Source organism: Tachypleus tridentatus, chromosome 7, assembly GCF_004210375.1.
Source record: "Tachypleus tridentatus isolate NWPU-2018 chromosome 7, ASM421037v1, whole genome shotgun sequence".
In the NCBI taxonomy this organism is placed as follows: domain Eukaryota; kingdom Metazoa; phylum Arthropoda; class Merostomata; order Xiphosura; family Limulidae; genus Tachypleus; species Tachypleus tridentatus.
The window spans coordinates 157,784,717-157,811,236 of record NC_134831.1 but is presented as its reverse complement, the minus strand read 5'-3'; the positions used below and the strand labels follow the sequence as shown (position 1 = coordinate 157,811,236).

Sequence of the window (26,520 nt, the reverse complement as noted above, 5' to 3'; positions counted from 1 at the left end):
AAATTTCTGAATTGGTTGAGGAAACAAAACATTAGGCTAAATCCCAAGAAGTTTGAATATTTTTATCGATACATGCGTTTTGTGGAACAGATTGTCAGAAAAGAGGGAGTGTCCACAGATGCATGTTAAATTGAATTTATTTATTATTGGCTAACACCAAAGAATCCTGGTGAGGAAAGAATATTTCTTGGACCTTTACCATATTTTTTGTATAAAATCATTCTCAAAAATAGATTATCATCTAGATTAATATTTATTAAAAAAAAAAAAACATTTTGTTGACGTGGTGATTGTGGAAAAATATTAACAATTTGCTAAAATATTAAATAACATTGCAAACACAAGTACAACATCAAAAACAGCACGTGACTGTATTCTATACCATTGCAATGAACGCATTGTATTGGTTTGCAAAATTTTCATATTCCCGAAAGCTACATAGCCAGATTACTCGTTATTCTTCAAAAAATTTTACTAACATTGTACATCAACTTGGACGGAGCCTTGGAAATGATGATAATTTATCTCGAAGACTGTTTGTGAATAAAAAGTGTAAACATCGTGGAAAGAAAGAAACAAAATATAATTAATACAACCAACTTTATCGTTACATGGAATTGTTCTTCCCAAAAAAAAATAAAAAAAAATATACAACGAACGAATATGATGTTGCAATATAGGAATACCAAACATGATGATACCGCATTGTGAGTTTAACGATTTAGATGCTATAAGTGGAGAACAGATATGACTATACTGAGAACATATGTCAAAAACGTAATGATGATGTTTATGAAAGAAATATAAAATAATGGTACTGTGTTGGTAAAATAAATACTAAAGTAATGTAATGGAAAGTAGATACTGTACTTTTGCCTTTTCAATTATTATTTTCTCCGGGATATCAACGAGAGTTCTACACCTAATATATTTTTGTTAATGTTGGTGTAACGTATTTCTAACTTTCATAGTTCTTGTTTAAAATTTTATGACGTATTTATTAACGTTATAAAAGAGTAAAAGTTTTTTATCTATTAGCTTTGGTATAGCAGTAACGTACTGGAGTATAGAACAGAGCCTGGTAGCAACCATAATCACTTATGGAGTGATTGTACTTTAGGCCATGTCTGTTGTTTTGGTCACCCCATAGTCACTGCAATAGAGGTGAGAACAATTGTTTTATAAATATCTCACTAGAAAAATATTTTTACGAAAAATAAAAGAAAGTATGTATCAATGCTTTAATTTCATTTTTTTTTAATTTAAAGAATATTGTTTATATATTTTATTTCAACAACGGATAAAACATTATATGCATAACATATAAACTTTCCTCACTCTGCGGGTACGTTCTCTTTTAGATTTTATTAAAAATGTATAAATATTTACACATACATAGTCCATAATCTAAACTACCATTTAGTATATAACTCTTTAAGTTTTTTGAAGTTTTACTTCTTCAATATATTCAATTCAATTACATTGTGCAAAGTTTAAGAAAGTAATCCAGTTATTGTTCTGCTGAGAATTTGAATTCAGGTGTCACTAGTTTTTAGACTTGTTTTGTTTGTTTTTGGAATTTCGCACAAAGCTACTGGAGGGCTATCTGTGCTAGCCGTCCCTAATTTAGTAGTGTAAGACTGGAGGGAAGGCAGCTAGTCATCACCACCCACCGCCAACTCTTGGGCTGCTCTTTTAATAACGAAAAGTGGGATTGACCGTCACATTATAGCGCCCCCACAGCTGGGAGGGCGAGCATGTCTGGCGCGACTCGGGCGCGATCCCGAGACCCTCAGATTACGAAGCGCACGCCTTAACGCGTTAGGCCATGCCAGGCCCAGTTTTTAGACGACGTTAATCTTTCTTTTTGTATAAAACTTTGTATTATTCATGTACCTCTGTAATATACTGAATATTTTAGCAGATAAAAATGCTGACCTTTGAAACTATTAATGACACATCTAATTGTTAATATTATGTACTTATCAATATATGAAATTATATTACATTTAATTTATATAATTAAAAGCATTAACTAATAAACTACAAAATCTTTTCACAGTGGTTTCCCAATAAGAAAGGCCTCGTGACAGGAATAGTGGTTTCAGGGTTAGCTTTAACTTCTCTCTTTATGAATAGTGTACAGACGTTCTTTGTGAATCCTAGGAATTTCCAACCTGCTTCTGATAGGTATGTTACAAGTTTCTGTAGACTCACATGATGTTTCTTGAATTAAAACGCCGACTAAGGTTTCAGTTTTCTTGTACCGTATTTTACTTTTTATTCAATATTTTTGCTTGTTTTTATTTTAGGTATTATTCATAAATTATATCAGTTATAATTGTTTAGAATATCTTGGAAGAAAATAATCAAATTTTTATCATCATATATAATCCACTGCATCTTGTACATTATTGTTTTAAAACAGTGTTAAGTATTAACTAGCGTACAAGAAATAAGATTTTTCACATTAGTTAAGATAAAATTCTCAGAAAAAACAAATTAGGGCCTAAGTTTATGTTTGTTTGTTTTAGTTTGGGAAATATTTTCTAACCAAAAGGAAACGGTTTCAACTGTGTGAAATAGCACTTGACCGTCCTTGGCCTTGTTTGTAATTATACTCTTGTCGCTAGGGGAATATTCCTTATCAATAAACGTTTTCTTCTTTTCTCTTTGAACATGCATGTAACCATTACATACTGAGCTATAGATCAAACCAGAAGCAAACAGACCAATGTTATCTTTCAGTATTTAATACGTTCTCACATTAATGCTTTGTTTTATGCTTATAAATCATTATTTGTCAACTTAATATCATATTAGTTGAAGTTTATTCGATACATAAATGGTTGATTTTACCTAACGTAACCTGGAAGTAGTTGTGATATCTATAGAAAAAATATAAATGTTGTCGTGTGCTTCCAAAACAGTTCAGTGATTTTTCAAAACTCTACTAACAGTATTTTGAACGAATTTTAACGAAAGACAGCAAGGTGAGTGCTAATTGTATATCGCATTTTCTTAAGTGGGTGATAATAACCAGAAAGAATGTTATAATCAACACTTCTTTGTTGCATAAAAAGGTAACGTGAAGAATCAGGGCTGAAGTTCGTAGTTTTTAACGTGGAAAGTACAATTAGAATTGTAGTGGTAAAATGACAAAATTATTTACGAAACTTTAATATTGGTAGATTCTTTTACTTCAGGGATATCCAAATTTAAAATTAACTAAATTGAATAAATTAAAAGAACACACAAACTTTCATTACTACATTGACTTTAATTATTTTCACTCTTAATTTCTCTTTCTTCCTATGAGCCAGGGGTCGCCAGGTGGTTAGGACACTCGACTCGTAATCTGAGATTAGCGGGTTCGAATAATCGTCACACAAAGCATGTTCGCCCTTTCAGCCGTGGGAGCGTTATAAATGACTATCAATCCCACTAGTTCTTGGTAAAAGAGTATCTCAAGAGTTGGCGGTGGTGGTACTGACTAGCTGCCTTCCCTCTAGTTTCATGGCTCAGTTAGGGACGCAGATAGCAGAATAGAAAATTCAAAAACAAAACATAAACTTCTCCACATGAAAATTCTGCTCTCATAGCAAAACATAATAATAAAAAAATACCACATAAATAATTAAGATAAGTTGTTAATCAGCTTGGTATAAACGTGCTTAGCTTTTAGGTATTTTAAGTTTCCTTTTTCCTGTACTGTAATGTATTAAGTGAAATTTGATTAGCTTTTCATTTTCATATTGTTTCTCTAAAGAAATGACATGTTTGTATCTATGATATATTTCATCAAAAAACTAATCTGAGGGTCGCGGGTTCGCATCCCCGTCGCACCAAACATGCTCGCCCTTTCAGCCGTGGGGGCGTTATAATGTAACGATCAATCCCACTATTCGTTGGTAAAAGAGTTGGCGGTGGGTGGTGATGACTAGTTGCCTTCCCTCTAGTCTTACACTGCTAAATTAGGGACGGCTAGCACAGATAGCCCTCGAGTAGCTTTGTGCGAAATTCACAAACAAACAAAACAAACATCATCAAGAAACTGAAACTCTTCTAGAATTTCATCATACGAAATATAAAAACTAATAAGAGAATTATATTCATTAAATAACTAATTTAAAAAATGCACTATTTCTGAATTAACTTTTGGCAAAAGAGCTTTCATTTTATATTTCTAATTTTAAGAATTCCATATTTTAAAGTCATATTTGTTGCTCTTTTGTTATTAGTAATTACATAATACCCAATATTTGTTAAAAATGTTGCAATTACGCTAAAAAAATACGAAATACATTTAGACTCTAAATTTTAGAGGTTCCAAAATTATTGTATGAGTAATCACATATTTGGTTGTTTTTCAGTATATATTCAAAACACTATAGTATATAAAAAACTTTGCCAATAAATATTGGTGAAATGAAAGTTCTACCTTTGGAGTTTACAAAGTATGTTTCTTTGCATTATTAAATTATCTAATTTTAATTACCATAAATACACTGTTGAATCGGAAACCATTTTAATTACACATGATGTGGGAAATAGTCGAATGTTACAACACATTTTATATTATATATACAGTTATATTTAAAGAGCAACAAAGCTGAATCCATTTTCTCATGAAACTACTAACAAACAATAATTATTTTTATAAACTGTTGAAACATTGACTGCGCAAGTCAAGTAAAACGCGTATCAAAAATTAAATACTTATTAATATAACCCTCAATGTTATTACCAAAACACAATAAATATATGAAGAATAATAAATTAATGATTTGTGCAAATAGTAGATGGCAATCTTAAGTTAACCAACAGAAACAAAAGTGTGTACAATAAAGAAAACATATGCACTACAAATCAAGTTTGTTTTGTTTTTTGAATTTCGCCCGAAGCCACACGAGAGCTATCTGCGCTAGCTGTCCCTAATTTAGCAATGCAAGACTAGAGGGAAGGCAGCTAGTCATCATCACCCACCGCCAACTCTTGGGCTACTCTTTTACCAACGAATAGTGGGATTGACCATCACATTATAACGCCTCCACGGCTGAAGGGGCGGGCATGTTTCGTGTGACGGGATTCGAAACCGGGACCCTCAGACTACGAGTTGAACGCCTTAATCCACCTGGCCGTGCCGGGCGCTACAAATCAAACAAAGAAAAAACATTTTATATCTTTGATAAAAATTCACTACCTGGCAAATGATTCAACATCAAATCTGGAACATTCTCCTATCAAATATTCATGAAAAACTTGTGTAATGTGTATAATCATGAAGTATACTTGTTTATATATAACAATATGAATGGGTGTTTACAACAGATTTCATCTAATTCCATCATCAATTATTTTACGACGGTAGCGTCCTCTCGAGCCATCAAGCTTTTCTCATTTACATTTCTGGTAACAGGAAATAAATAATAACTGACAATAATTCTAAAAAAGTTACAATGTATCAATTACCTCTTAAAATATCTTTGAGTACAGTACACTAGTGAATTTCAGAGTTATTATATTGAGGAGGGTCCCCACAACTTTATGTTGTAGCTTATTCTGTGTTAGTCAGTTCTTTCTCTGGGCACCACATACCACACTGCCAAACATCGCAGCCTCAATGTGTACAGAGGAACCACCATTAACACAGTTCGTGGTGAAACCTTTTGTCCTCCAGTCTTTGTGTTACAATGTCATTCAACTCTGGAGACAATTAACTTGTAACACAGTTGACAAAATCCGGGTTAGTGGTTCAGAGCACCACTACATATCACCTTCCTGTAGACTGTATATGTGTCATAGATTATGTGCTTCCATGCAATGGTCCTCTATTATCTAGAACAAGCTTCACTGCTGCATGGGAAGAAACAACCATGTTAGATTGAGTTCCTTCAGATGTTCTACCTGAATTAGTTTCTGTGACATTTATATAACACTAGAATCTTCACCACTTTAGCCTGACGTTGCTGTAGTTCCATCTCGCCTTGTAGTGAAAAAGTCTGTCCGTTAATTATGTCTAGGTGATAAGCTATTGCACAGTCATAATCTTGAAACAGTGTCTCAGTATACTGTCATCCCTTCCAAATTTTTAAAGCTCATTGTCCACTTCAACAAAACATAGTTTACCCAGAATGTGAACATTCTATCATAACTTCTAAAACCACAACTGAAAGCAGTTGTTACTTTGCTCTATATTATATGCATTTTTGAGCAGTGATCACAAGACAAGCATACATTATTAGACTTTATATTCTATCGTTCAACTACAATAACATTTCTACGATTCTGCATTCACCTATGTCAGTGTCTAGCAGTAACTTATCGTGTAGACAGACAAGCACTGAAACATTCACTAATGAAACATTTATAGCTTAAACTGCTTGAATGCATTTTTCGATGCAATAAAAGTGAATCTCAGTTTCTGTAAGGTTGAACAATGTCACTGCTTTCTTACTTCTGTTGGTCACAAAACAATGATAATATGATAAAAATACAAATAAATCTGTGGACTTCTTCTTTCATCATAGAATGATGCCAATCTCTCAAAATGGATATCTAAAGTAGGTCTATAAAACCTACCGACTTCCCTAAAATGTGCTTGAGAAACCCCACTCCTATGTGCATATGCAAACCTTGTTTTGCTTGCTGTTTGAAACGTACTTTACAGTTACGACAGAAAGTGTTCGTACCCCTGCGTCGTGAGTAGTTTTTTCTTCATAACTTAAAAAGTATCACGATTACGATAATGAAGGTATGATGTATTATAAATATTATACTAACACACATCTACATAATTTTTTATGTAAATTGAACGACAAATGAACTGTTTATAAACAAATAACCAAACATAGGAGGGGCAGAAAGTGTTCATGCGTCTACTTTAATGGTCAGTTGTGTAGCCTTTCAGATGAATTACTTGGCGCAATCTCTCCTCATAGCTCTCCATGATTGTTTGACAGTACTCGACTGGTATTTTCTTCCATTCTTCTTTACAGAAGGCCTCCAACTCTTGCAAGTTTGTCGGATGACGCTGATGAACCCTGGTCTTCAACTCATGCTAAACGTTTTCAAATGGGTTGAGATCGGGTGACTGCGATGGCCACTTCAAAACGCTTATATGGTTCCTCTGCAACCAGAATTACACATATTTCGATGTGTGCTTAGGCTCATCGTCGTGCTGGAAGATCCAACGACGCCCAAGCCGCAAGTTCCGAGCATCATTCTTGATATAAGTGCCTAATATATCAACGTACTCTTCTTTTTATCATGATTCCGTTGACGCGGTGAATGCTGCCTACACCAAAAGAGCTGAAGGAATCCCATAACATGACCGAGCCACCTCCGTGTTTAACTGTAGGGACGGTGTTCTTTGGAAGATTTTGTTCCTTCTTCTTACGGAAAATATATCGAACATCATTGTGGCCGAAAAGTTCGATTTTAGTCTCGTCTGACCAAAGAACACTCTTCCAATAGGTAAAGAGCTTATATACATGCTTTCTTGCATACCTCAATCGTGCTTCTAAATGAACAGGCTTTAAATATAAAGTTCTCCTAGGCCGGCATGCTTTGAACCCAGAATAGCGTAACATGTTTGTAACTGTAGAGGTGCTTACTTCAACTCCAGTTTCACTTACCAGTTTCTGTATGCCATTACGTGTTAAGCGAGGATTCCTACTAACTTCTCTGAGAACCTTCCCCTTGGTTCTCTGTGGAATTTTGGTGGGGCGTCCGAAACGAGGGAGGTTAACAGTAGATTCTGTGAGCTTAAACTTGGCAATTATGCTTTGAAAGAGACACACAAGACTTGTATTTTACAATTATTCGTTTTTTTTAAATCACTGGACAGTTGTTTCCTGTTCGCCATGATGACCAAGCAGATAATGAGGGAGACGGCGCTAAATTGCCGGAAATAAAATTTTTGCTGGCTAAATTCCAATAATTATGAACCAAGTGTCTAGTTCTGGAATGGTATAATGTAGTTTATTCGCCAAACTAAACAAAATATTTACGGGAATATCAGCTTTTTCACACGTTCTGAACTGTACGAACACTTTCTGCTCCTCCTACTTTTGGTTACTTGTTTATAAACAGTTTATTTATCGTTTAATTTACATAAAATTGATGTAGAAGTGTGTTACTATAATATTTATAATATAATATACTTCTATTTGCATAACTCGTGATCCTTTTTTAAGTTATGAGCAAAAAGCCACTCGGGACGCAGGGGTTACGAACACTTTCTGTCGTAACTGTACTTCTGCACTTAATTTATCGTTTCATCTTCTCAGCCTTCGAATTTAATATAGAGTTAAACATCAAAACCATTACTGAAATATACTAGTGATTTATCTCATTAGTGTCCCAACGATGTAAGTTTCACTGGACTCTCAAAAACTGTGAATACATTATACAGATTGAATCAGAAAAGTTAAAGTCATCTCTCACATTACACGTAGTTTCAGGTAGACTCAATTATCCCTATTTAGCCAATGTCTGTTTCATTGCAATATCAGGATGAATAGTTGGATGTTTAAATTTCGATACAGGTCTAGCTCAATGCTGTGTGGATGAGTGAATATGGTTTGGTTTGGTTTAGTTTGAATTTTGTGCAAAGCTACACGAAGGCTGTCTGCGCTAGCCTTCCCTAATTTTGCAGTGTAAGGCTAAAGGGAAGGCAGCTAGTCAACACCACCCACCGCCGACACTTAGGCTACTCGTTTATCAACGAATAGTGGGATTGACCGTAACATTAAAACGCCCCAAAGTCTGAAAGGGCGAACATGTTTGGTGTGACGGGGATTAGAACCCGCGATCTTTAGATTACTAGTCGAGTGCCTTATACTCTGGCCATGCCGGGCCGACTGAATATTGAGAACTGCTAGAATATAGCTATGATAGACATCACTGATATCTTTTCCTCTATTAACTGCCTCAGAATTAGCACTTCGTAGTTGGTCACCATGGTAACTGCTTCTGCTAAGGTTGAGAATCCCTACCAAACTCAGGAAATACCCAACAGTTATGCTGCAAATACCACCAATGAATTTATCACAAGATGAGGCTTATCTTTATTTCGTGATACTGATGAATACATATTCTGTTACTAGTAAACCTATCATAACCAAACCATGGCGGATAAACCGTTTCTTATCTAAAAATAATGTTTATGAATATAATATTATGTCAAAATTTATGAGAACTTTGGTTGAAGCTAGAATACCTTTCAGAATCCGCAGTTTTTCAAACTCGTGATATTACAACCAATAAAAGTACTTACAGATGATAAGGTTGGGTATGTTCCATGCTCATATCAATGTCAAATGAATGAGTCGGAAATATACATAAAGACTATCAATTGCCACTGAAGATACAGTCCACAAACTTCACAATGTTGCAACGTGTTTAGGTAATGGATGGCAGTACATGCAACAATATCAGGATTTTTTTATAACGTCAGAGTGATTTTTTTTGCCACCTGCTACTGCAGCGTAATTATCATGTAAGATATAATAATCAGTTATTTATTTACTGGATTCTAGATAAAGAATATTTACTCAATTACTAGTTGCTAACCTAACGAATTTCGATTGCTATATCCATCTCAAACATTCATAGACACAGGAACAAAATAGACAGTCTTCAGTCGTTCAATGAATAATGAATTGAATGTTACCTTGTTGACAAGGTGATATTGATCTCAACAGAAATGGGATCAGTTTTCACTGTCGTTTGAAAGACTTGATGCTATCTCTTTCACGCAGATCAAAGGTTATGACAACTTTTGAAAATTTATCTTATAGTTTTATAACATTTTTCCATAGTAGAGAAACGACCTCATATAACATTTTCAAGTTTGCCAACTTTACTGTTATTTTTCTCACATAAGCTATAAAGTCATTAAATGATGTAGAAGAAAAAGTGGATGGCAGTAAATGAACACGGACTACCTCTTGCAATAAATTATCTTTATCACAACACACTGCATGTTTTGATTGCGAAGAAATACATCTTTATAAAGGTACAGATATGTTGAACATAGCTGATATATCAGTAGATTGCTGACGTTTAAATATATATAAAAAGTATCTTAAGTTCTGAAATAAGATCCCCGTGTGATGTTAATATAGGGTTTGTTTGTTTTGGAATTTCGCACAAAGCTACTCGAGGGCTATCTGTGCTACCCGTCCCTAATTTAGCAGTGTAACACTAGAGGGAAGGTAGCTAGTCATCACCACCCACCGCCAACACTTGGGCTACTCTTTTACCAACGAATACTGGGATTGACCGTCACATTATAACGCCCCCACGGCTGAAAGGGCGAGCATGTTTGGCGCGACCGGGATGCGAACCCACGACCCTCAGATTACGAGTCACACGCTTGGCCATGTTAATATAGGGTTTAGCCTCTATAAATATACTTAGTGAACTTGCAAAATGTTTTAGTCAATGACGTTTTCATCATGTGCACACATAGCAATAAATATTTTCCAAATTAGCTCACGTTCAATACAAAATAATGAGTAAACACGGTGTCATTGAAATACCATCATGAACTCGTAAAGTAAAAGCGATATAACTAACAATTTGTGCCTTGCACTAATAAATTAAACATGACATTTGTAAATGTAAAAGTAAAAATATATTATGTGTAATCATTTTACTTTAAATCTCACAAAACCCAGTCAGGCACGTAATTTGAGCTTCAATTAGACGATGTTAATGGGCAAAAGGGCAGCACCCATTAGTATAGAAAACTCTTAACTGACTTTTGACCAGATTTCTTTACTGCTTGAGGCCCGGCTCGAGAGTGTTTAATTAGGAACCGAAGTTAAAGATTCTTTAATTTACTTGTTTCGCTAAATTTACCGCACGCGATGTATATCGTATTTCAGAAGTCTTTAGTTTGTATGAAATATATTTACACAACAGATCAATAGGCGATGGTTGTGTTTTAACCATATTATCGCGCCCCAATGCTGAAATATAAATCTAAAACTCTATATTTCACGCACCTTTATTGCCAAAAAATATATACATAAAATGTAATAATTACACTCTAGACATGTGCTAGTGTACTGAAAACTGGAAAATCCAAGGTTGGAAAGAACCACTAACCCAAAGTTAACAAATTTGTTAAAGTGATAGATTGTCATTTCTAGAACTTTGAGGTTGTTCTTAAAAAAAAAACAGCTTATTTCCTAATGTCAGATTGGTTAAGTTTGGAGATATTAAAGTGCTGTTTTTCTTGTTTCCCTATCTTGTTTATTTTACCTTTACTGTCACCAGTTAGCGCTGGTATTAACGCTGTGTGTGATTGTATTAGCCTGCTGTTTGGGACTTCGCAAATACAGAGGTAGGACAATGTTATGATCCAAAAACGTGGCTGCACGAGACCTTTTTCAATGATGCTTTACTTTCATTAGAACTAGCATAAAGTGTTTTAATAGATAACAGTGTATGTCTTGTGAACATTTGTTAATTTTTGATCTTGTGAATACAAAATAATTAATTATATCTAATTTTGGAGAATGAACTCTACAGGTAGGCAAATAGTCAGTTGCATCCACCACTTAAAGTGACTACTGTTAATTGATTGTCTTATAATGCACACACACAACTCAGTTATTTGGTAATACCACGTCTGGAACCAGAGATTTTCAGTATATACATGTAGCTTGTAAAAAACAGTTTATTTGAAATTTTATGTATTGCATCAAATAATGAATGAATTGTGACCAATCATGTCCTGAGATTTCAAATATCATAAATATTTGTGTATAAATACCGTCAAAATGCCTTAATTCTATACTGGCTTAAAACTGTTCTAAACATTAAAGACAATATTATTATTACTTGGTTTTCTTATCAAACATTTTTTTTTCATTGCGCATTTTTGTTTTTTGAATTTCGCACAAAGCTCGAGGGCTATCTGCGCTTGCCGTTCCTAATTTAGCAGTGTAAGACTAGAGAGAAGGCAGCTAGTCATCACCACCCACCGCCAACTTTGGGGCTACTCTTTTACCAACGAATAGTGGGATTGACTGTCACATTATAATGCCCCATGGCTGAAAGGGTGAGCATGATTGGCGCGACGGGGATTCGAACCCGACACTCTCAGATTACGAGTCGCACGCCTTAACACGCTTGGCCATACCGGGCCCTTGCGCGTTTTTACATTTTTCTGTCTTTCCTAGATTTGTGTACTACTATAGTTCATTCCAAACTTTTCTATCCCTAATTCAGTTGAGTTTTACTTCATTAACAGTTGACAAGCCAGATCAAACCGGTTACGTTATCCTCTGTACATGATGTAATATTGATAGTTAGGGATTTTTCTAAACACAAGTATCTGTTACAACCACTGTCTCTTTGATACTTTGTTTAATATGTTTTTATATCATTCTGTTATCGACAAATTTTACGTCATTCAGTTTTGTTTATCTACTTTTTATAGCGGTATTTATATAACTGTAAAAGTACTAGACATGTAACACATACAGTAAAGTTGAAGCCATTTCTTTGAAGCAACATGTCTTACATAATATTTGTTTCAAAATTAAGAAAGAAATAATACCGGGATCTGTAAATATGTATTATTTACTTATATCAATTGTGGAAATTAATTCGGGACAATGAGAATATAAACCTCAAAAGTTTACTTTTTAAATCCTCTCAAGATCACTTCTAATTTAGTAGTTTCACAAAGTTAAGAAATATCTATTGTTTACGATAATTGTTTAGATGCCACTTTATTATCTGACGTTACTTTTTAAATTACGTTATTAGTTTTTTGTTACTTTTTAATTCATGTAATGTTTCATTTTCAAAGCTATTTTTAGAATAACATCTACCGTTTACTTATATCTTATAGTTTACTAAAATCGAAACTACTGTTTTATTAAGATTAGCAAAGTATATATAAGTTTTTCAGTAAGAGCTAAATTTCACTTTTAGTCAAATTGTATGGTGGAAAGTATGGTTAGTTGTATTACCAAAGCTCTTCGTAAGAACAGATCATCACTTTTATATCTTTAGAACATTATTTGTGTAGAAAAGATAACAAAATGGACGTTCGACCCTTGATATCTGTTTTTGGATGTTTCCTGATTTATCTGGCCATCGGTACACTACTAACGTTTGGAAACCTCACTCCTTATGTAACTTCTCACCTGAGAAAAAGAATCAACAAGGACATAACATATGAAGAAACTAGCTGGATTTTCTATGCATTTATCTCAACAAGTTCACTGCTTTACTTTGGAGGAAAACTAGGTTGTCTCATAGGACGTCGTTGGAGCATGATTATTGGTTCTTTTATTTTCTGGTAAGATGCAAATTTATTTTAGTGTCCATATATACATAACGTTTCCGTTATTAACTTTATGCAGAAAAGTTAACACTTGAACGATATTACATAGCCTATAATCCTGCATGTTGCTGTTCAAGTTGTTTACGAGTAATGTGAGATAGTAAGTTCCAATTTCATTTTATTATACATTTGTTTGCTGTTCATTTATTATTCCTTTTATTGTTTAGTTCAACTATAAAGTTTTAGGTATATTAAAGTGCAGATTCACATTTTAGCCAGAGCACGTTCTAGTTTTATATGGCCATATTATGAAACAGATACAAACTTCCTCTAGCGGTAACGCACATGTATTAATGTGTGAAGTATTATGTAAGTTAGTTTATCACATTAGATGTAATTTCGCGATCTCATCTCAAAAACAAATGTCTGCCTTGATCTTAAACTAGTTACACTTCACAAGATGTAGTTAAAATGTATCATTTCAGATTACTACTTGATATTGATATTCATCTTGAAATTGTTTAACTTCAGATGTTTAAGTATTATCTTGGAATTAGGTAATTTTTCTTGATTAGTTTTATATATTGTAATATTTATTGACATTAATATCAATGTAGTATTCTTCACTAACGTTAATGTCATGACATAGGCTCTAGCGAAGCACATATTTCTTAATTGTGTCAATGAAAAGTGATATATTTTATATTTATTTGATACTTTTATTTTCGATTTTGCTAGTTGTCAAAGTTTTTTGTTTGTTATCTTTCGACCCTGGATGTACTGTCTCTTTACTTCATTCAGTGACAACGTTGATTTAGATGAATGTAAATATAATCCTATACGATATTGTTTATACAGATATTTTTATGGTAGTGTCTGTGAGCTTGTGTAAAAAATTAGACTTAAAAGGAATGTGTTATGTAAATAATAAGAAAACAAAATGTGTTGGTTCAGAGCGGTTCAACAAAGCTCAATTTGATTTCAAACCAATAATTTGAAATCTCTGCTTTCAACAACTCTGAATATATGACAGAATTCTTGAAAAACACAAGAACTAACTTTTCAGTACCATCAAATAATTTTATTTGTATTTTCTATAGATTATAATTCGTTGTTCTAAGGAATAACGAACTTAAACTAATTCTTTTAAACCTTTCGAGAAAAAGCAGAGCACACAATAAAGTAAGTTTAATATATTTCTACTCTTTTGGAGAAGACATACGTGTTTTTGTGTTTACAAATAAACAATCATTAAAGAAACTATCAGTTCTAAGCTACTGAGCAAATGTATTTTTGCAAGCTATGTTTTAGTTTTTTTTAATTAAATACAGATGTTTGCAAGATAAGGTCGAGAAAGTTCGTAAAAGTTAAGAAATGAGAAACATCGTTGAATATCATGAAAAAAGATCACAATAAAAATATTAGTAATCAGTGATGATTGAGATCAGTTAGCTCAGAGCTAGAAAAAAATATTTACTGAAATATATAAAAGTTATTCTGTCTATTTTGCTATTCAGTTATTCGATCAATTCGCCGTGAAAGTATACAAGTACGTTTGTAAGTAAGTTAGTTAATTTTATATTCGTTTCGGAACTTAAATATAAAGGTTTGTGTAATTGAAACAACGCGTATAAGTAAACATGGGTGATTAAACATTTATCGAAGAATTACATTAATATTCTGTTAGTTATGGGAATTATTTTGATGAAAATATAATAGACCATCAATCAACATTTATCTTGGAAGCAAAATGTAATAAGTGTAATGCAAAATATTTAAATCAGAAAAACTTAACACCTCACTTATAAGAGACAAGGACAGAAACTATATAGGTATTTCAGTTTGATCAATATCAAATATTTCGTGATTAACTTATAGAAGATCACGATACCTTCTCCACCAGATCTTATGTTTGTTCGTAATTAGGCACAAAACTACACAATGGGCTATCTGTGCTTTGCCCACCACGAGTAGCGAAACCTAGATTCTAGCGATGTAAGTACGCAGACATATCGCTCTGACACTGCAAGGCCCAGACTTTATGACTCATACCAATAATAATGATACTAGAGATTCAGGTTCAACATTTAAAATATACTGAGGTTTTCAAGGATCTAGAAACCATAAAAAACAAGGAGTGATAAAGCCAAGTAGTATTTCATGGTTATCGTTTGTTGTACTTGTGAAGAAGAAGATAAATTGGTCCTCAAGGTTCTGTATGATCTGCGAGAAGATAAATGAAGCCAAAATGAAGGATGCTTAACCTTTAGTCAATAATTTATTCCAATCGGAATGGTCTATTTGGATGAAAATGATTTTCAAGATTGTACTTTAAGGATGAATATAGGAAACTGTAAATCAATGAAGCAGATAGAGAGAAGATAGCCTTTGTTGTACAATAATGTGTTGGAGCAATTTGTTGTGTTACAGTTTACATTAAAAATGTGTTAGGAACATCTTGTCGACTAATTGAATTGGCCCGTCATGGCCAGGTTGGTTAAGGCGTTTGACTCCTCATCTGATAGTCGCGGGTTAGAATCTCCGTCGCACCAAACATGCTCGCCCTTTCAGCCGTAGGGGCGTTATATAGTAACGATCAATTCCACTATTCATTGGTAAAAGAGTAGCCCAAGAGTTGGCGGGGGGTAGTGATGACTAGCTGTCTTCCCTCTAGTCTTACACTATTAAATTAGGGACAGGAGGGCTATCTGCACTAGCTGTTGATTTAGTTTTAGTTGAGGAAACAGAACATCAGGCTTAATTCCAAGAAGTGTGGATTGTTCTGTTATTATACGAAGTTTTTCTAGGACATATTTGTAGTAGTGAGGGGTCTCCAAAAATGAATATTAGACTCAATCTCTTCGTTATTGGCTAATATCGAAAAAATTGAGAGAGGTACGAACATTCCTTCGACTATACTGTTTCTAATGTTTTTGTCTAAAATCATTCTTTAGCATAGCTTGTCATCAACGTAAGTTATTTCAATAAACAAAAAAATTTTGTTGGAGTACTGACTATGAACAAGGATTAATAATCTGGAGAAGTATGAAAATACCGAATTATTGAAGATCAACAAATTTCAAATACAAACAGTGTTTTTACCTCATGTACAACATTAAAAATAGTACGTGGTCGTCTATTATAGCACGGCAGAGAAGGATCCAGAAAGCAGTTGTCATATAACTTTGAAAATGCTACTAACTATTTTACAAGATGTAACTCGTTTCCGTTATTAACTTTATAGACAAAAGTTAACACTTTAGCGATATCACGTTGCCTTGAGTTAGTTTTATATTTTTGCGTTTCAGAAAGCTTAATGTAAAGAAAGCTCATTATATTTCAATATTTAATTAATATTACATATCGCATTCGACGAAGCTATGAAAATACAGCTGAACTATCTGGTGAGCAGTGTATGAACAGAGGATGTAATGCGGTGTAACGGATTTACTCTTAAGTATTTATTTTAATTACCCCCATTCCTTTCAGCCTTTTGATGCAAGTGTGGTGTATTGTTGGATGCGTTTGCGTAAGTCTCGCCTGTCCTCTAAATTTGTACACGATTCTCGAAAGTAATAATCAACAATATATGTTTTATGAAAACAATAGCGTATCTTCGAATATTTTGAATGTTCGAGAATCTCGCCTAATTGGTGTAAAAGCTAGCCGAGAGACAGTAATAGAATATTGTTTGGTCGCTATAGCTAGTATACTGTAAACCTATAATTGTAATTAATGCTTATTAAAAGAACGACTACAGAATTTTACCAGAAACATTTATAGATTTCGAAAATTACAAACCACATAACTTCAGTGAATTTACTTCGGACGTTAGTATTCCTACGAAGCCATCGCATAACTGCAGCAGAAAAAAATAAAGTGTGAAAAATAGAGGTAGCTAGCTTTCCCGTCAAATGAAGTGTAATTGTGTATTAACATAAAAATAATTGGCGCCCGTGGACCTAGACCGTCGATAAAAGAACCAGTTTCATACCAGATATAAGACTCAGTATTCTTTGTATGTTTGTAAAACTGTTGTATATAAACCATCATTTTTAATAACTTTTTGTAATAACCGTTATTATAAATTGTATTGTTATTTGTACATTAAAATATATTCATGTTATAAAGAAATTATGTATCTTCTTGGCAAATATCATCAATATAATACATACTGACATTCAATTAACTTCTAAATAAAAATGTCCATCTCTTTGAAATTGTAGTGCGTAACTTACGTAACATAATAAGTAGGAGCCTCGTCAGAGGTAAATTATAATACGTAACACTTTCATACTTCTTGCTCAGAAAGTTATGACGTATTCATTTATGTTACATAAAAGATACATCTTGTTTTTTCAGCACTGGCATAGCAGTGACGTACTGGAGTATACAACACAGCCTGGTAGCTACGATAATCACTTATGGAGTGATTGATTCTTTAGGTTTTATATTGTGCTTTGGTCACCCCGTAGTAATTGCAATAGAGGTCAGCACAATAGCATTGAAAATATTTCTTTATAAAGTGTTACTTACGAAAGACAAATTTCTTTAACTGTTCAATTTTACCTTCCAATCATTTAAAACGTAACATTCAATTATTTTATTTACACAGCTGAAAACATATTTCCACATTTTAGAAGAAGAATCACACAAGTTTCAGTATATAAATACACATGAAAAACTGTCGTCTGAGTCATATTGAATTTTGAAAGTATATATACATACATGAACAGCCTAAACTATTATACGTAGCTAACGAAATCGTCGAATCTGATAAAACTTTCTTGATTTTAATAATAGTCATATTTGTACAAACTGTTATAAGAGTGGTCTAGTTATTATTCCCCTTGGAATTAAGACACAAGTATGATTAAAGTGTATACGTGGTTCCTCTTTTCTTCTATGTTTTGTGTAATTCTGAGTGCATCTGAAATATGCAAGATATGTTTGCAGATACAAATACCTACATTTGCCATAAATAACCATGTGGTATAGGGTTCACATGATATTTTTTAAACTTATGAGACGATATCACGTTGAGCTTAAGTATTTAAAATATCATAGTACAAAATAAACTACCAATCTTTTAACAGTGGTTTCCCAAAAACAAAGGTCTCGTGACAGGCATAGTAGCATCAGGGTTATCTTTAACTCCTATATTAATGAATAGCGTACAGACATTCTTTGTGAACCCCAGCAATCTTCAACCTGCTTCTGATGGGTAAGTTACACATTTGTGTAATCACTTACTATAAGTTTACCTTTATTGTTACTTATTGTATATTTCTTCACTAAACTATCAAAATTCGTTTCCCTTTAAGTATTAACTTTTCATTGAATTGGTCACAAATATTTAGAATATCTTAGGAGAAAATAATATAGATTTTATTATCATAGATAATATGAGATGTTATTTTTTGAAACCAGTGTTAATTATTTTTTTTAGAATATAGCAGATATAAAATTTTTATATTACTTAAGTTAAAGTTCTACTTTAATGTTGATGTTTTAGCTATCGGACTGAAGAAAATATTCTAAAGTCAAAAATATAATATCGCGTAGGGAACATAAGTTATCATTTTTACCCGAGAGTTTTGTTTATCGCTATTCATATGCTTGTTTCATTGGTTGTAGTTAAACACAAGCATACGCAACTGGTTATTTGGAATGTTCATTTTTTTAGGTATAGAAGCTTGGTATAAGTCTTTATAAGCCCATAGATTTACAGATGTACCACTAGGGAAAGAATAGATTTCGAAAGAATAGTTTATAGATTTCGAAAATTACAAACCACATAACTTCAGTGAATTTACTTCGGACGTTAGTATTCCTACGAAGCCATCGCATAACTGCAGCAGAAAAAAATAAAGTGTGAAAAATAGAGGTAGCTAGCTTTCCAGTCAAATGAAGTGTATTTGTGCATTAACATAAAAATAATTGGCGCCCGTGGACCTAGCCCGTCGATAAAAGAACCAGTTTCATACCAGATATAAGACTCAGTATTCTTTGTATGTTTGTAAAACTGTTGTATATAAACCATCATTTTTAATAACTTTTTGTAATAACCGTTATTATAAATTGTATTGTTATTTGTACATTAAAATATATTCATGTTATAAAGAAATTATGTATCTTCTTGGCAAATATCATCAATATAATACATACTGACATTCAATTACCTTCTAAATAAAAATGTCCATCTCTTTGAAATTGTAGTGCGTAACTTACGTAACATAATAAGTAGGAGCCTCGTCCGAGGTAAATTATAATACGTAACACTTTCATACTTCTTGCTCAGAAAGTTATGACGTATTCATTTATGTTACATAAAAGATACATCTTGTTTTTTCAGCACTGGCATAGCAGTGACGTACTGGAGTATACAACAGAAAAGCTGTGGAACTCCATCAATATAGTGTTAATTTATAAATGACTTTAGATTATCATTAACCATTAAATTCTCAATATTTTTTCAGATTTTTTTACAATGATGAAATTATTGAAAGTGTTCCTGTTTTGTTTCTGATAATGGCAAGTGTTACTGGTGTAATTCTACTGATTGGATTACTTATGTACCAAGAAGCACCACGAGAATCATACCAGGTTAGAAAAATTTCATTAAAAAACTTTAATAATGGTATTTTATACTACAATTCGAATCCTATTATTTGAATAAGTCTGACTTACTTACTAGTGCCAGTTTTCATTAAAATGAGCTGGAATATTTTTATTCTAAATAGCAAAGTCTGTTTGGACATATGAAGAATCTTAAACAAATTTAATAAATAATTCACCTACAATCATACGTGATTAACCTCTGGAGATATATCTTTCTAGTAGTGGCATGCTTTCAAAAGAGTGCGTTATTTCAGACCTTAATATTTTAACTTCTGCACGGATACATATTGCTTAGTCAATGAACACAAACACAGATGACTGATAAACACAAACGTGAGTAAACTGAAAAACAATTATCTCCTCATCACACCAAAAGATGGTTGTAAAAGATTTCGCTTGTTTAATATCACTTTGTTTTAAAGCTTTTTGATAATTTTTGGAATGAGCTTAGGATTTCTGTGAAATAGTAATAAATAATATGAAACATATTTTCCAGAGATACGTTTTAATAAAAATTTGCATTTTTTCTTTAAAATTTCGGCTACTTTTGTTATCAAGTGTAGTGTTACTTTATTTATATTGATCAGTAGAAATCCTGACCTCTTAGGATATACACTTAAAGACGAGAACCAGAGCTGTGAAGACAGATGTTCATACTACCAAATAGAAACACTAATGAATTTACAGTGTATGTTTTCCTAATGAAGCTTAGCTGGGATTTAATATAAACAAACTGCTGTGTTTTGAAAGAAAACAGCGTTACTTAAAATGTCTGATTAATGAGATATTAAAAAAAATAAAAGAATGGTACATATATTTTTCTGCACATAGGAAACGACTGTATTCATATTTCAAACAAAGGAAGAAACAATTTCCAGTGAACTAACTAATATGAACGAAACGTCAAGTCATTCATGCAGTAAAGAAGTTAATGGACCAGTTACAAAAGACTTGGACTGTACAACAACAATAAATAACGAAAATTTATGTGCATCATTGGAACAAGCTTCAGCCAAAGTGAACGTTGATGACGAACCACACACTAATGAAGTTAAACTTCATATATCACCAAAGGAAGCTCTAAAAATGAAAGAATTTTATCTTTTATCGATAGTTTGTATTTGTTCCTTTTATCCATTCATGGTTTTGAATGTTTTATATAAGGTAAGTAAAGACGTTTGGTATAAGTTTATTTTCTCTAAGAATCTTTGAAGTTATTACCATGAAACGCTTAACTTCCGAAACTACAATTTACGTTTACAAAAAAAAAAATGATATTGTTATGGTAAACCATTTTGAGATGGACTCAAAACCTTATGTATGAAAACATTAATTGTACTGTTGAAAACTAATAGAAAATAATAACTTGTTGTTATAAACTAGGTACCAACGTCAATATTATGTCGACACTCACCAGAGAACTTTATTGTTGTTTTTCAGACATATGGACAGACGTTTATTCAAGATGACACATTTTTGTCTACCATTGGTTCTATAGCTGGAGTTGTTCATGCCCTTAGCCGAGTGATTGTTGGCTTAATTCAGGACAAACTATCTTACAAAGTAAGTATGTATAAACTAAAGCGACTGAAGTTATTTTGTTACTATAAATTACTAAAATAATATTTGTGTAAAATGTATACAATCTTTAATGCTCAATGGTAACTAAAGACCTGCTATGTATTACAATTTCAAATACCCCGAATATGAGTTAAGTGAGAATTTGAATTTAGAAGTTAAATAAATATCTATATGTATCCAAATTATAATTCTTTCTAAAATGATTGGTGCACACAGTTTCCTTTTTAAAATAAAAATATTTTAAGGTACAAAAAACACAATTTACAGTAAGAGATATTACAAATCTATATAAAAAAGTCTCACAATTGTACAGCTTTGAGTAATCTTTTTAGTCTAGAACTTTCTTGATATCTTATTAAATGTTCTCGATGAACGAGTTAATTTCGTGTTGATGTGGACAGAATTCACCTAATTCAGAGCTAGCTAGCTCTAAATCTTTTATTGAAGTTGTATAATGTCTTTTTAAAATACTAATATCCTGTGTCAATAAGCCGAAATTAAATGGTTCATAATGTTCGAATTTTATAAACGTTCCTGGTCAAATATCTGAAGTTTTCGAGGCAAAAAGGAAACCATCTATAAACAATCAATAACATTCAGTGTCTTTGCGCATCATGTTGGTTACATTTATAGGCGTGAGGAGAGGTTTTAGTACCATAGAACATATAACTGTAATATATATATATATATACATATGCATGTATAATTTTTCAGTTAACGATTCTCCTTTTGCTGGGACTAAAGACGGTATTGATGTTCACTTTGGTGGTGACACCTTATGGGGGAAAGGTGATGTACATGATCTGGATCTGTGGGCTCTTTACTACATTTCCTCTTGCTTTTGTCTGTATTCCGGCTGCTGTTGCTGAAGTTTTTGGATCGAAATACACTGCTGAAATTTTTGGAATGATACTATTCACATCAGTAAGTGTAGAGCAAGGATTACTAACATGTTGATAAAAACACCATAATATCAATATTTTTATTACCGAATCGTAAGATAGCAGATATTTAAGTAAATGTTTTGTAAATGTTGAATTTGTTTAAAGAACAACTACATTACTAAAGGTTTACTTTCATTAAACAAATTTTATCTTCTAGATTTGAAAATATCAGAAATAAAATTCATGGCTTGCTGCATTACATAATCTAAACCGTTTGAGTTTTAACTAATATTTCATGTCTTTTTATTCCAGACGGCTTCCTTTTTCCTCTGGCCTCTAGTTCTCCATCGTATTACTCTTTCTTTGGGATGGTTTGCTACATTTTGTATGACAGCATCTGTCTCATTCACAGGTCAGAATCAGCTGTTCTTTTTCCAAGAATGTGTTTTTATTTGGTGTATTTTCAAAATACGGATTTATTTTATTTTTTCATTATTTTTTTCAGTAGTACCTTTCCTTTATGTATGATATTAAATTATATAAAGGTGGCAATGAAAAATCACTTTATTTTTAAAATGTGCTGTCAGAACAGTTTAATCTAAGTCGTGGCATAATGTATATTTAATTGTAAATATCTCACTCATACTTCTATAGAAAACGACAAAACTAATTTATGTTTATAGTATTTGAAACTTTAGAAATCTGATGCATCCAAGAACTTGAAAAACATTATGTTACATGTATCCAAGCTGCTCTAATAACCTTTGGTATTCAGTTATGGTTAATTGTAGTACACTATTCTGTACGGTAAAACTCTAATTGTAATGGACATGTTGAACATAAAGTGGTTGAAGTCCTATTATATGCTCCTCTTGATGGATGAAGTCTAAAGGACCGGAGGCAAACAAATGTCGTGTTAAAAATTGCACTAATCCTAATATTGTTATCTTATCGGAAACATAGTTATTAAAATTAGTTCAGTTACTCAGGGAGTTCAAAGTGAATGTCAGTGTATATTTACTATGAGATTGGTTCAATGTGCTATATATTATGTTTTCAATATAAATTACAATAAAATACTTTATGTATTAAAGAACCTAAATTTTGTGATTGTGAAAAACGTAAATAAGGTTTACTTTTAATTTTCAATATCTGTTTCTGTTCTTTGATAGGGATTCTTGTTGCTATACTTTTCCCTGAAACCCATCGCACAAAACCATTAATATCAAGTAGCTTTGATGGAAACAAAGAACGGACTCGTTAAGAAGCTGATGAATATGAGAAGTGATTTTTTAATATTTTCTACTTCTCAGATATTTTTAATTTTCACTATCCTGGGTAATCAATACACAATAAAGTATTATCATGTTTTTTTTCCCCTGTAACATTTCTAATAAAGGTTTTTTTAAATCATCTTAAAGTATAGTGAGAGAAAAATGTGCATTAGGTTTCTTTAATCCAGTATTCGCTTCTTGTACAGTATTTACGTTGTATAGTTTCATTATATTGTTTTCATCTGTCAATATTCTGATAAAGACTTTTATCAACAATCTAGTAAGGCAAATTACTTTAGTACAATGTTATCCGATAATATCTGACTTAATATTTGATAAGCGTTCTTACGCCTTCGTGTAATATTGTAGTGCAGTGTAGTGTACTAGAATGCAAGTATATAGCTTCTTTAAGACTGGACTTACAGTGTCTACATTTTGATGAAAACTTAAAGTAAATTGTTGAGCAAAAATATATTTTTACTTTACCCGCTTTTTCTCTTCATTAAGCACCTTCATATAATATAATTTCATATCTTATACATGGATGTATACCTTTTTATCTATTAGGTACATACTTTATGTCCAAAGATTGTGTGTATTATTATTAACATATCTATATGATTAAGTCACTATTTAGAACATTATTTCAGGAAATTTGCTGTCAAAGTTTAAATAATGTCATCTACTAGTTTTATTTTTGGAACGAAATATTAAAATAATTACGTTGTGAACTTACAGTGTACGGACACGGTAACCGTCAGCAATTTGTACAAATCTCGACTGACGTAAAACATCAATGGCCTATATTTCCATATGTTTTAGCAGCTGGTACAAATATTGATAAAATTAACTCAAAGTAAATGTTTGTAACGTGTATAACTCATTGTACTAACAATTTATTTTGCTAAAACAATTGCAGCTTACATTTTTTTATTAGAACTTTATAGATTTTGAACCCAAAGATCCCGTACAATATAAGCTTTGTGATAACCAAACCTTTGTTCTTTGTAATTTTCATCTAACACGAAATTATTAAGCATTATTTCTTAGCAGTTGTGTGTAATATAAAAATAATAACACACATTGTTAAAATAGGTATACAATTAAAAACATTTTAATTAAATTAAGATCGATATATGACCACTAAAATTTTATTCTACGTTTATTATTCGAAAGAGATGAAGGTCCGGCGAATATTTAATCAAAATTGTGGGGTAGCCCTCCCTAAAACGCGGAGCTTAAAACATGTAAAGAACTCATAGTCTACTTAACCGAAAAATAGACAAAAATTATAATCAGATACGATTATGTCTTACAATTTACTCCCGAAAATGACGTTGCAAAGCCAAAACGTGTAGAGTTAACATTTTAGTAGTCATATACTGACCTTAGTTAAAATATTTTTCATCATGTATCTTATTTTAACGTTGTGTGTTATATACGTTAAATTACTGCTGTTCAACATCATCGAACACAAAAATTATACCACTAAAAACCTTTTATTCGCATAAATATTTTCTATTCCATAGAGAAGTATGTCGAAAATAATTTTATATAAATTATTTTAAATAAATTACTATGCATTTTTATAAATTTCTGTTATAACTTCGTTTCTCAAATTAAATCAAGAAATTGCTGTTATTTCAGCGTTTTTTATGTGAAATATTAGTACTTCTATTGAATGTAAAAGTAAGTACGACTTTTCTATTGTTGTAAGCTATTTTTAATGTTTTGTTTTAGATGTACATTTATAAATGGGCGCATAATACAATATCTAGAAATTTTAGAAAGTTGAGAAACTGGACGTTTAGGGTGGTATATATAGAGGAGAATATGAAAAAAATAAACTTAGAGAAGCATTTTATAACTAATGAACTAGCAATCGGTGATTCATTAGGTTCTGTATCAGTTAAGGGTTATGACGCTTGACTCAAAACCTGACAGACGCAGATTCGAATCCCTCTCCCACCAAATATACACGCCCTTTCAGCCATATGCATTATTTTTTCTAAATATTCATGTGCACTGGATGGACATCTTAACGTATATCTTTCTACAAGGTAGACCGTAAGTCCCTATCCATCCATATATCTTATGTATCATGTGTATCTGTGTGCTGTCCCTCATTCTAGCTGCATAATATTATGCACAATACGCTCTTCAAGTGTAAATGGACTTACATCGGCCATATTTCTCTGAAAAAAAGAAACAAATTTATAATACATACGCAATTGAATATAACATAATAACATATGGATGGATAGGGACTTACGGGCCACCCTGTAGATGCAAGTTTTGATAGAGAATTAGCCTTTCAGAGAAAGTATTGAAATCGTAAAGCCTCGAGAGAAAATTTACAAGAGGGTTCCATGCAAGTTACTGTTATATTTTAACCACATTATATTCTGTTGTTGTAATGTATTCTCTCGTCTGGTGGGTTTTGTCCTCACAATTACAAATTAGGTTGTTTAACTTAATGGCGTTGCACAATAATAGTACACTTCAAGTAAAATTCAAAAAATAGTAGTACTTCGTCTAACTCACAAAATAAATAAATTGTACGATTTCTCATTAATTGATTGAATAAAAACATCTTGAATAACCAACTGAATGGATTTGTTTGTTTGGTTAATTCTGTTAAACCATATGTAATCGCCATTCCAAAAAGGTTTGTTTAAAATTTGGAGCAAAGCTACACGAGAGCTATCTATGATAGCCGTCCCAACTTTAACAGTGTAAGGCTAGAGGGAAGGCAGGTTTTCATCACCACCCACCGCCAACTGTCTGGCCACTCTTTTACCAAAGAATAGTGGGATTGACCATCACATTATTACACCTTACGACTGAA

General features: G+C 32.4%; 1 protein-coding gene across 3 annotated transcripts; it reads left to right on the top strand.

Moving 5' to 3' along the window:
* Positions 1–2,681: 2,681 nt before the first annotated feature.
* Positions 2,682–25,543, top strand: LOC143256999 (apicoplast pyruvate carrier 1-like). 3 transcript variants are annotated; one of them, XM_076515031.1, is made up of 10 exons: positions 2,682–2,993; positions 13,055–13,327; positions 17,675–17,801; positions 18,409–18,536; positions 19,792–19,918; positions 20,765–21,097; positions 21,374–21,496; positions 22,229–22,438; positions 22,711–22,810; positions 23,571–25,543. In XM_076515031.1, the coding sequence occupies exons 2-10, from the start codon at positions 13,068–13,070 to the stop codon at positions 23,660–23,662; spliced, it is 1,500 nt and encodes a 499-aa protein (XP_076371146.1). In that variant the 5' UTR covers positions 2,682–2,993; positions 13,055–13,067; the 3' UTR covers positions 23,663–25,543. The 3 variants fall into 3 exon arrangements, with proteins under 3 accessions (XP_076371146.1, XP_076371144.1, XP_076371145.1); XM_076515029.1 differs by having other exon boundaries at positions 13,039–13,327; XM_076515030.1 differs by lacking the exon at positions 2,682–2,993 and adding an exon at positions 12,493–12,585 and having other exon boundaries at positions 13,039–13,327.
* The last annotated feature ends 977 nt before the right edge of the window (positions 25,544–26,520 follow it).

Excerpts from the sequence above, each read along its gene's own strand:
- LOC143256999 (XM_076515031.1), top strand. The coding sequence starts at position 13,068 with ATGGACGTTCGACCCTTGATATCTGTTTTTGGATGTTTCCTGATTTAT. Across the intron at positions 21,098-21,373 it reads TTTTGAATGTTTTATATAAG|ACATATGGACAGACGTTTAT; the intron begins GTAAGTAAAGAC and ends GTTGTTTTTCAG. Across the intron at positions 22,811-23,570 it reads AGCATCTGTCTCATTCACAG|GGATTCTTGTTGCTATACTT; the intron begins GTCAGAATCAGC and ends GTTCTTTGATAG.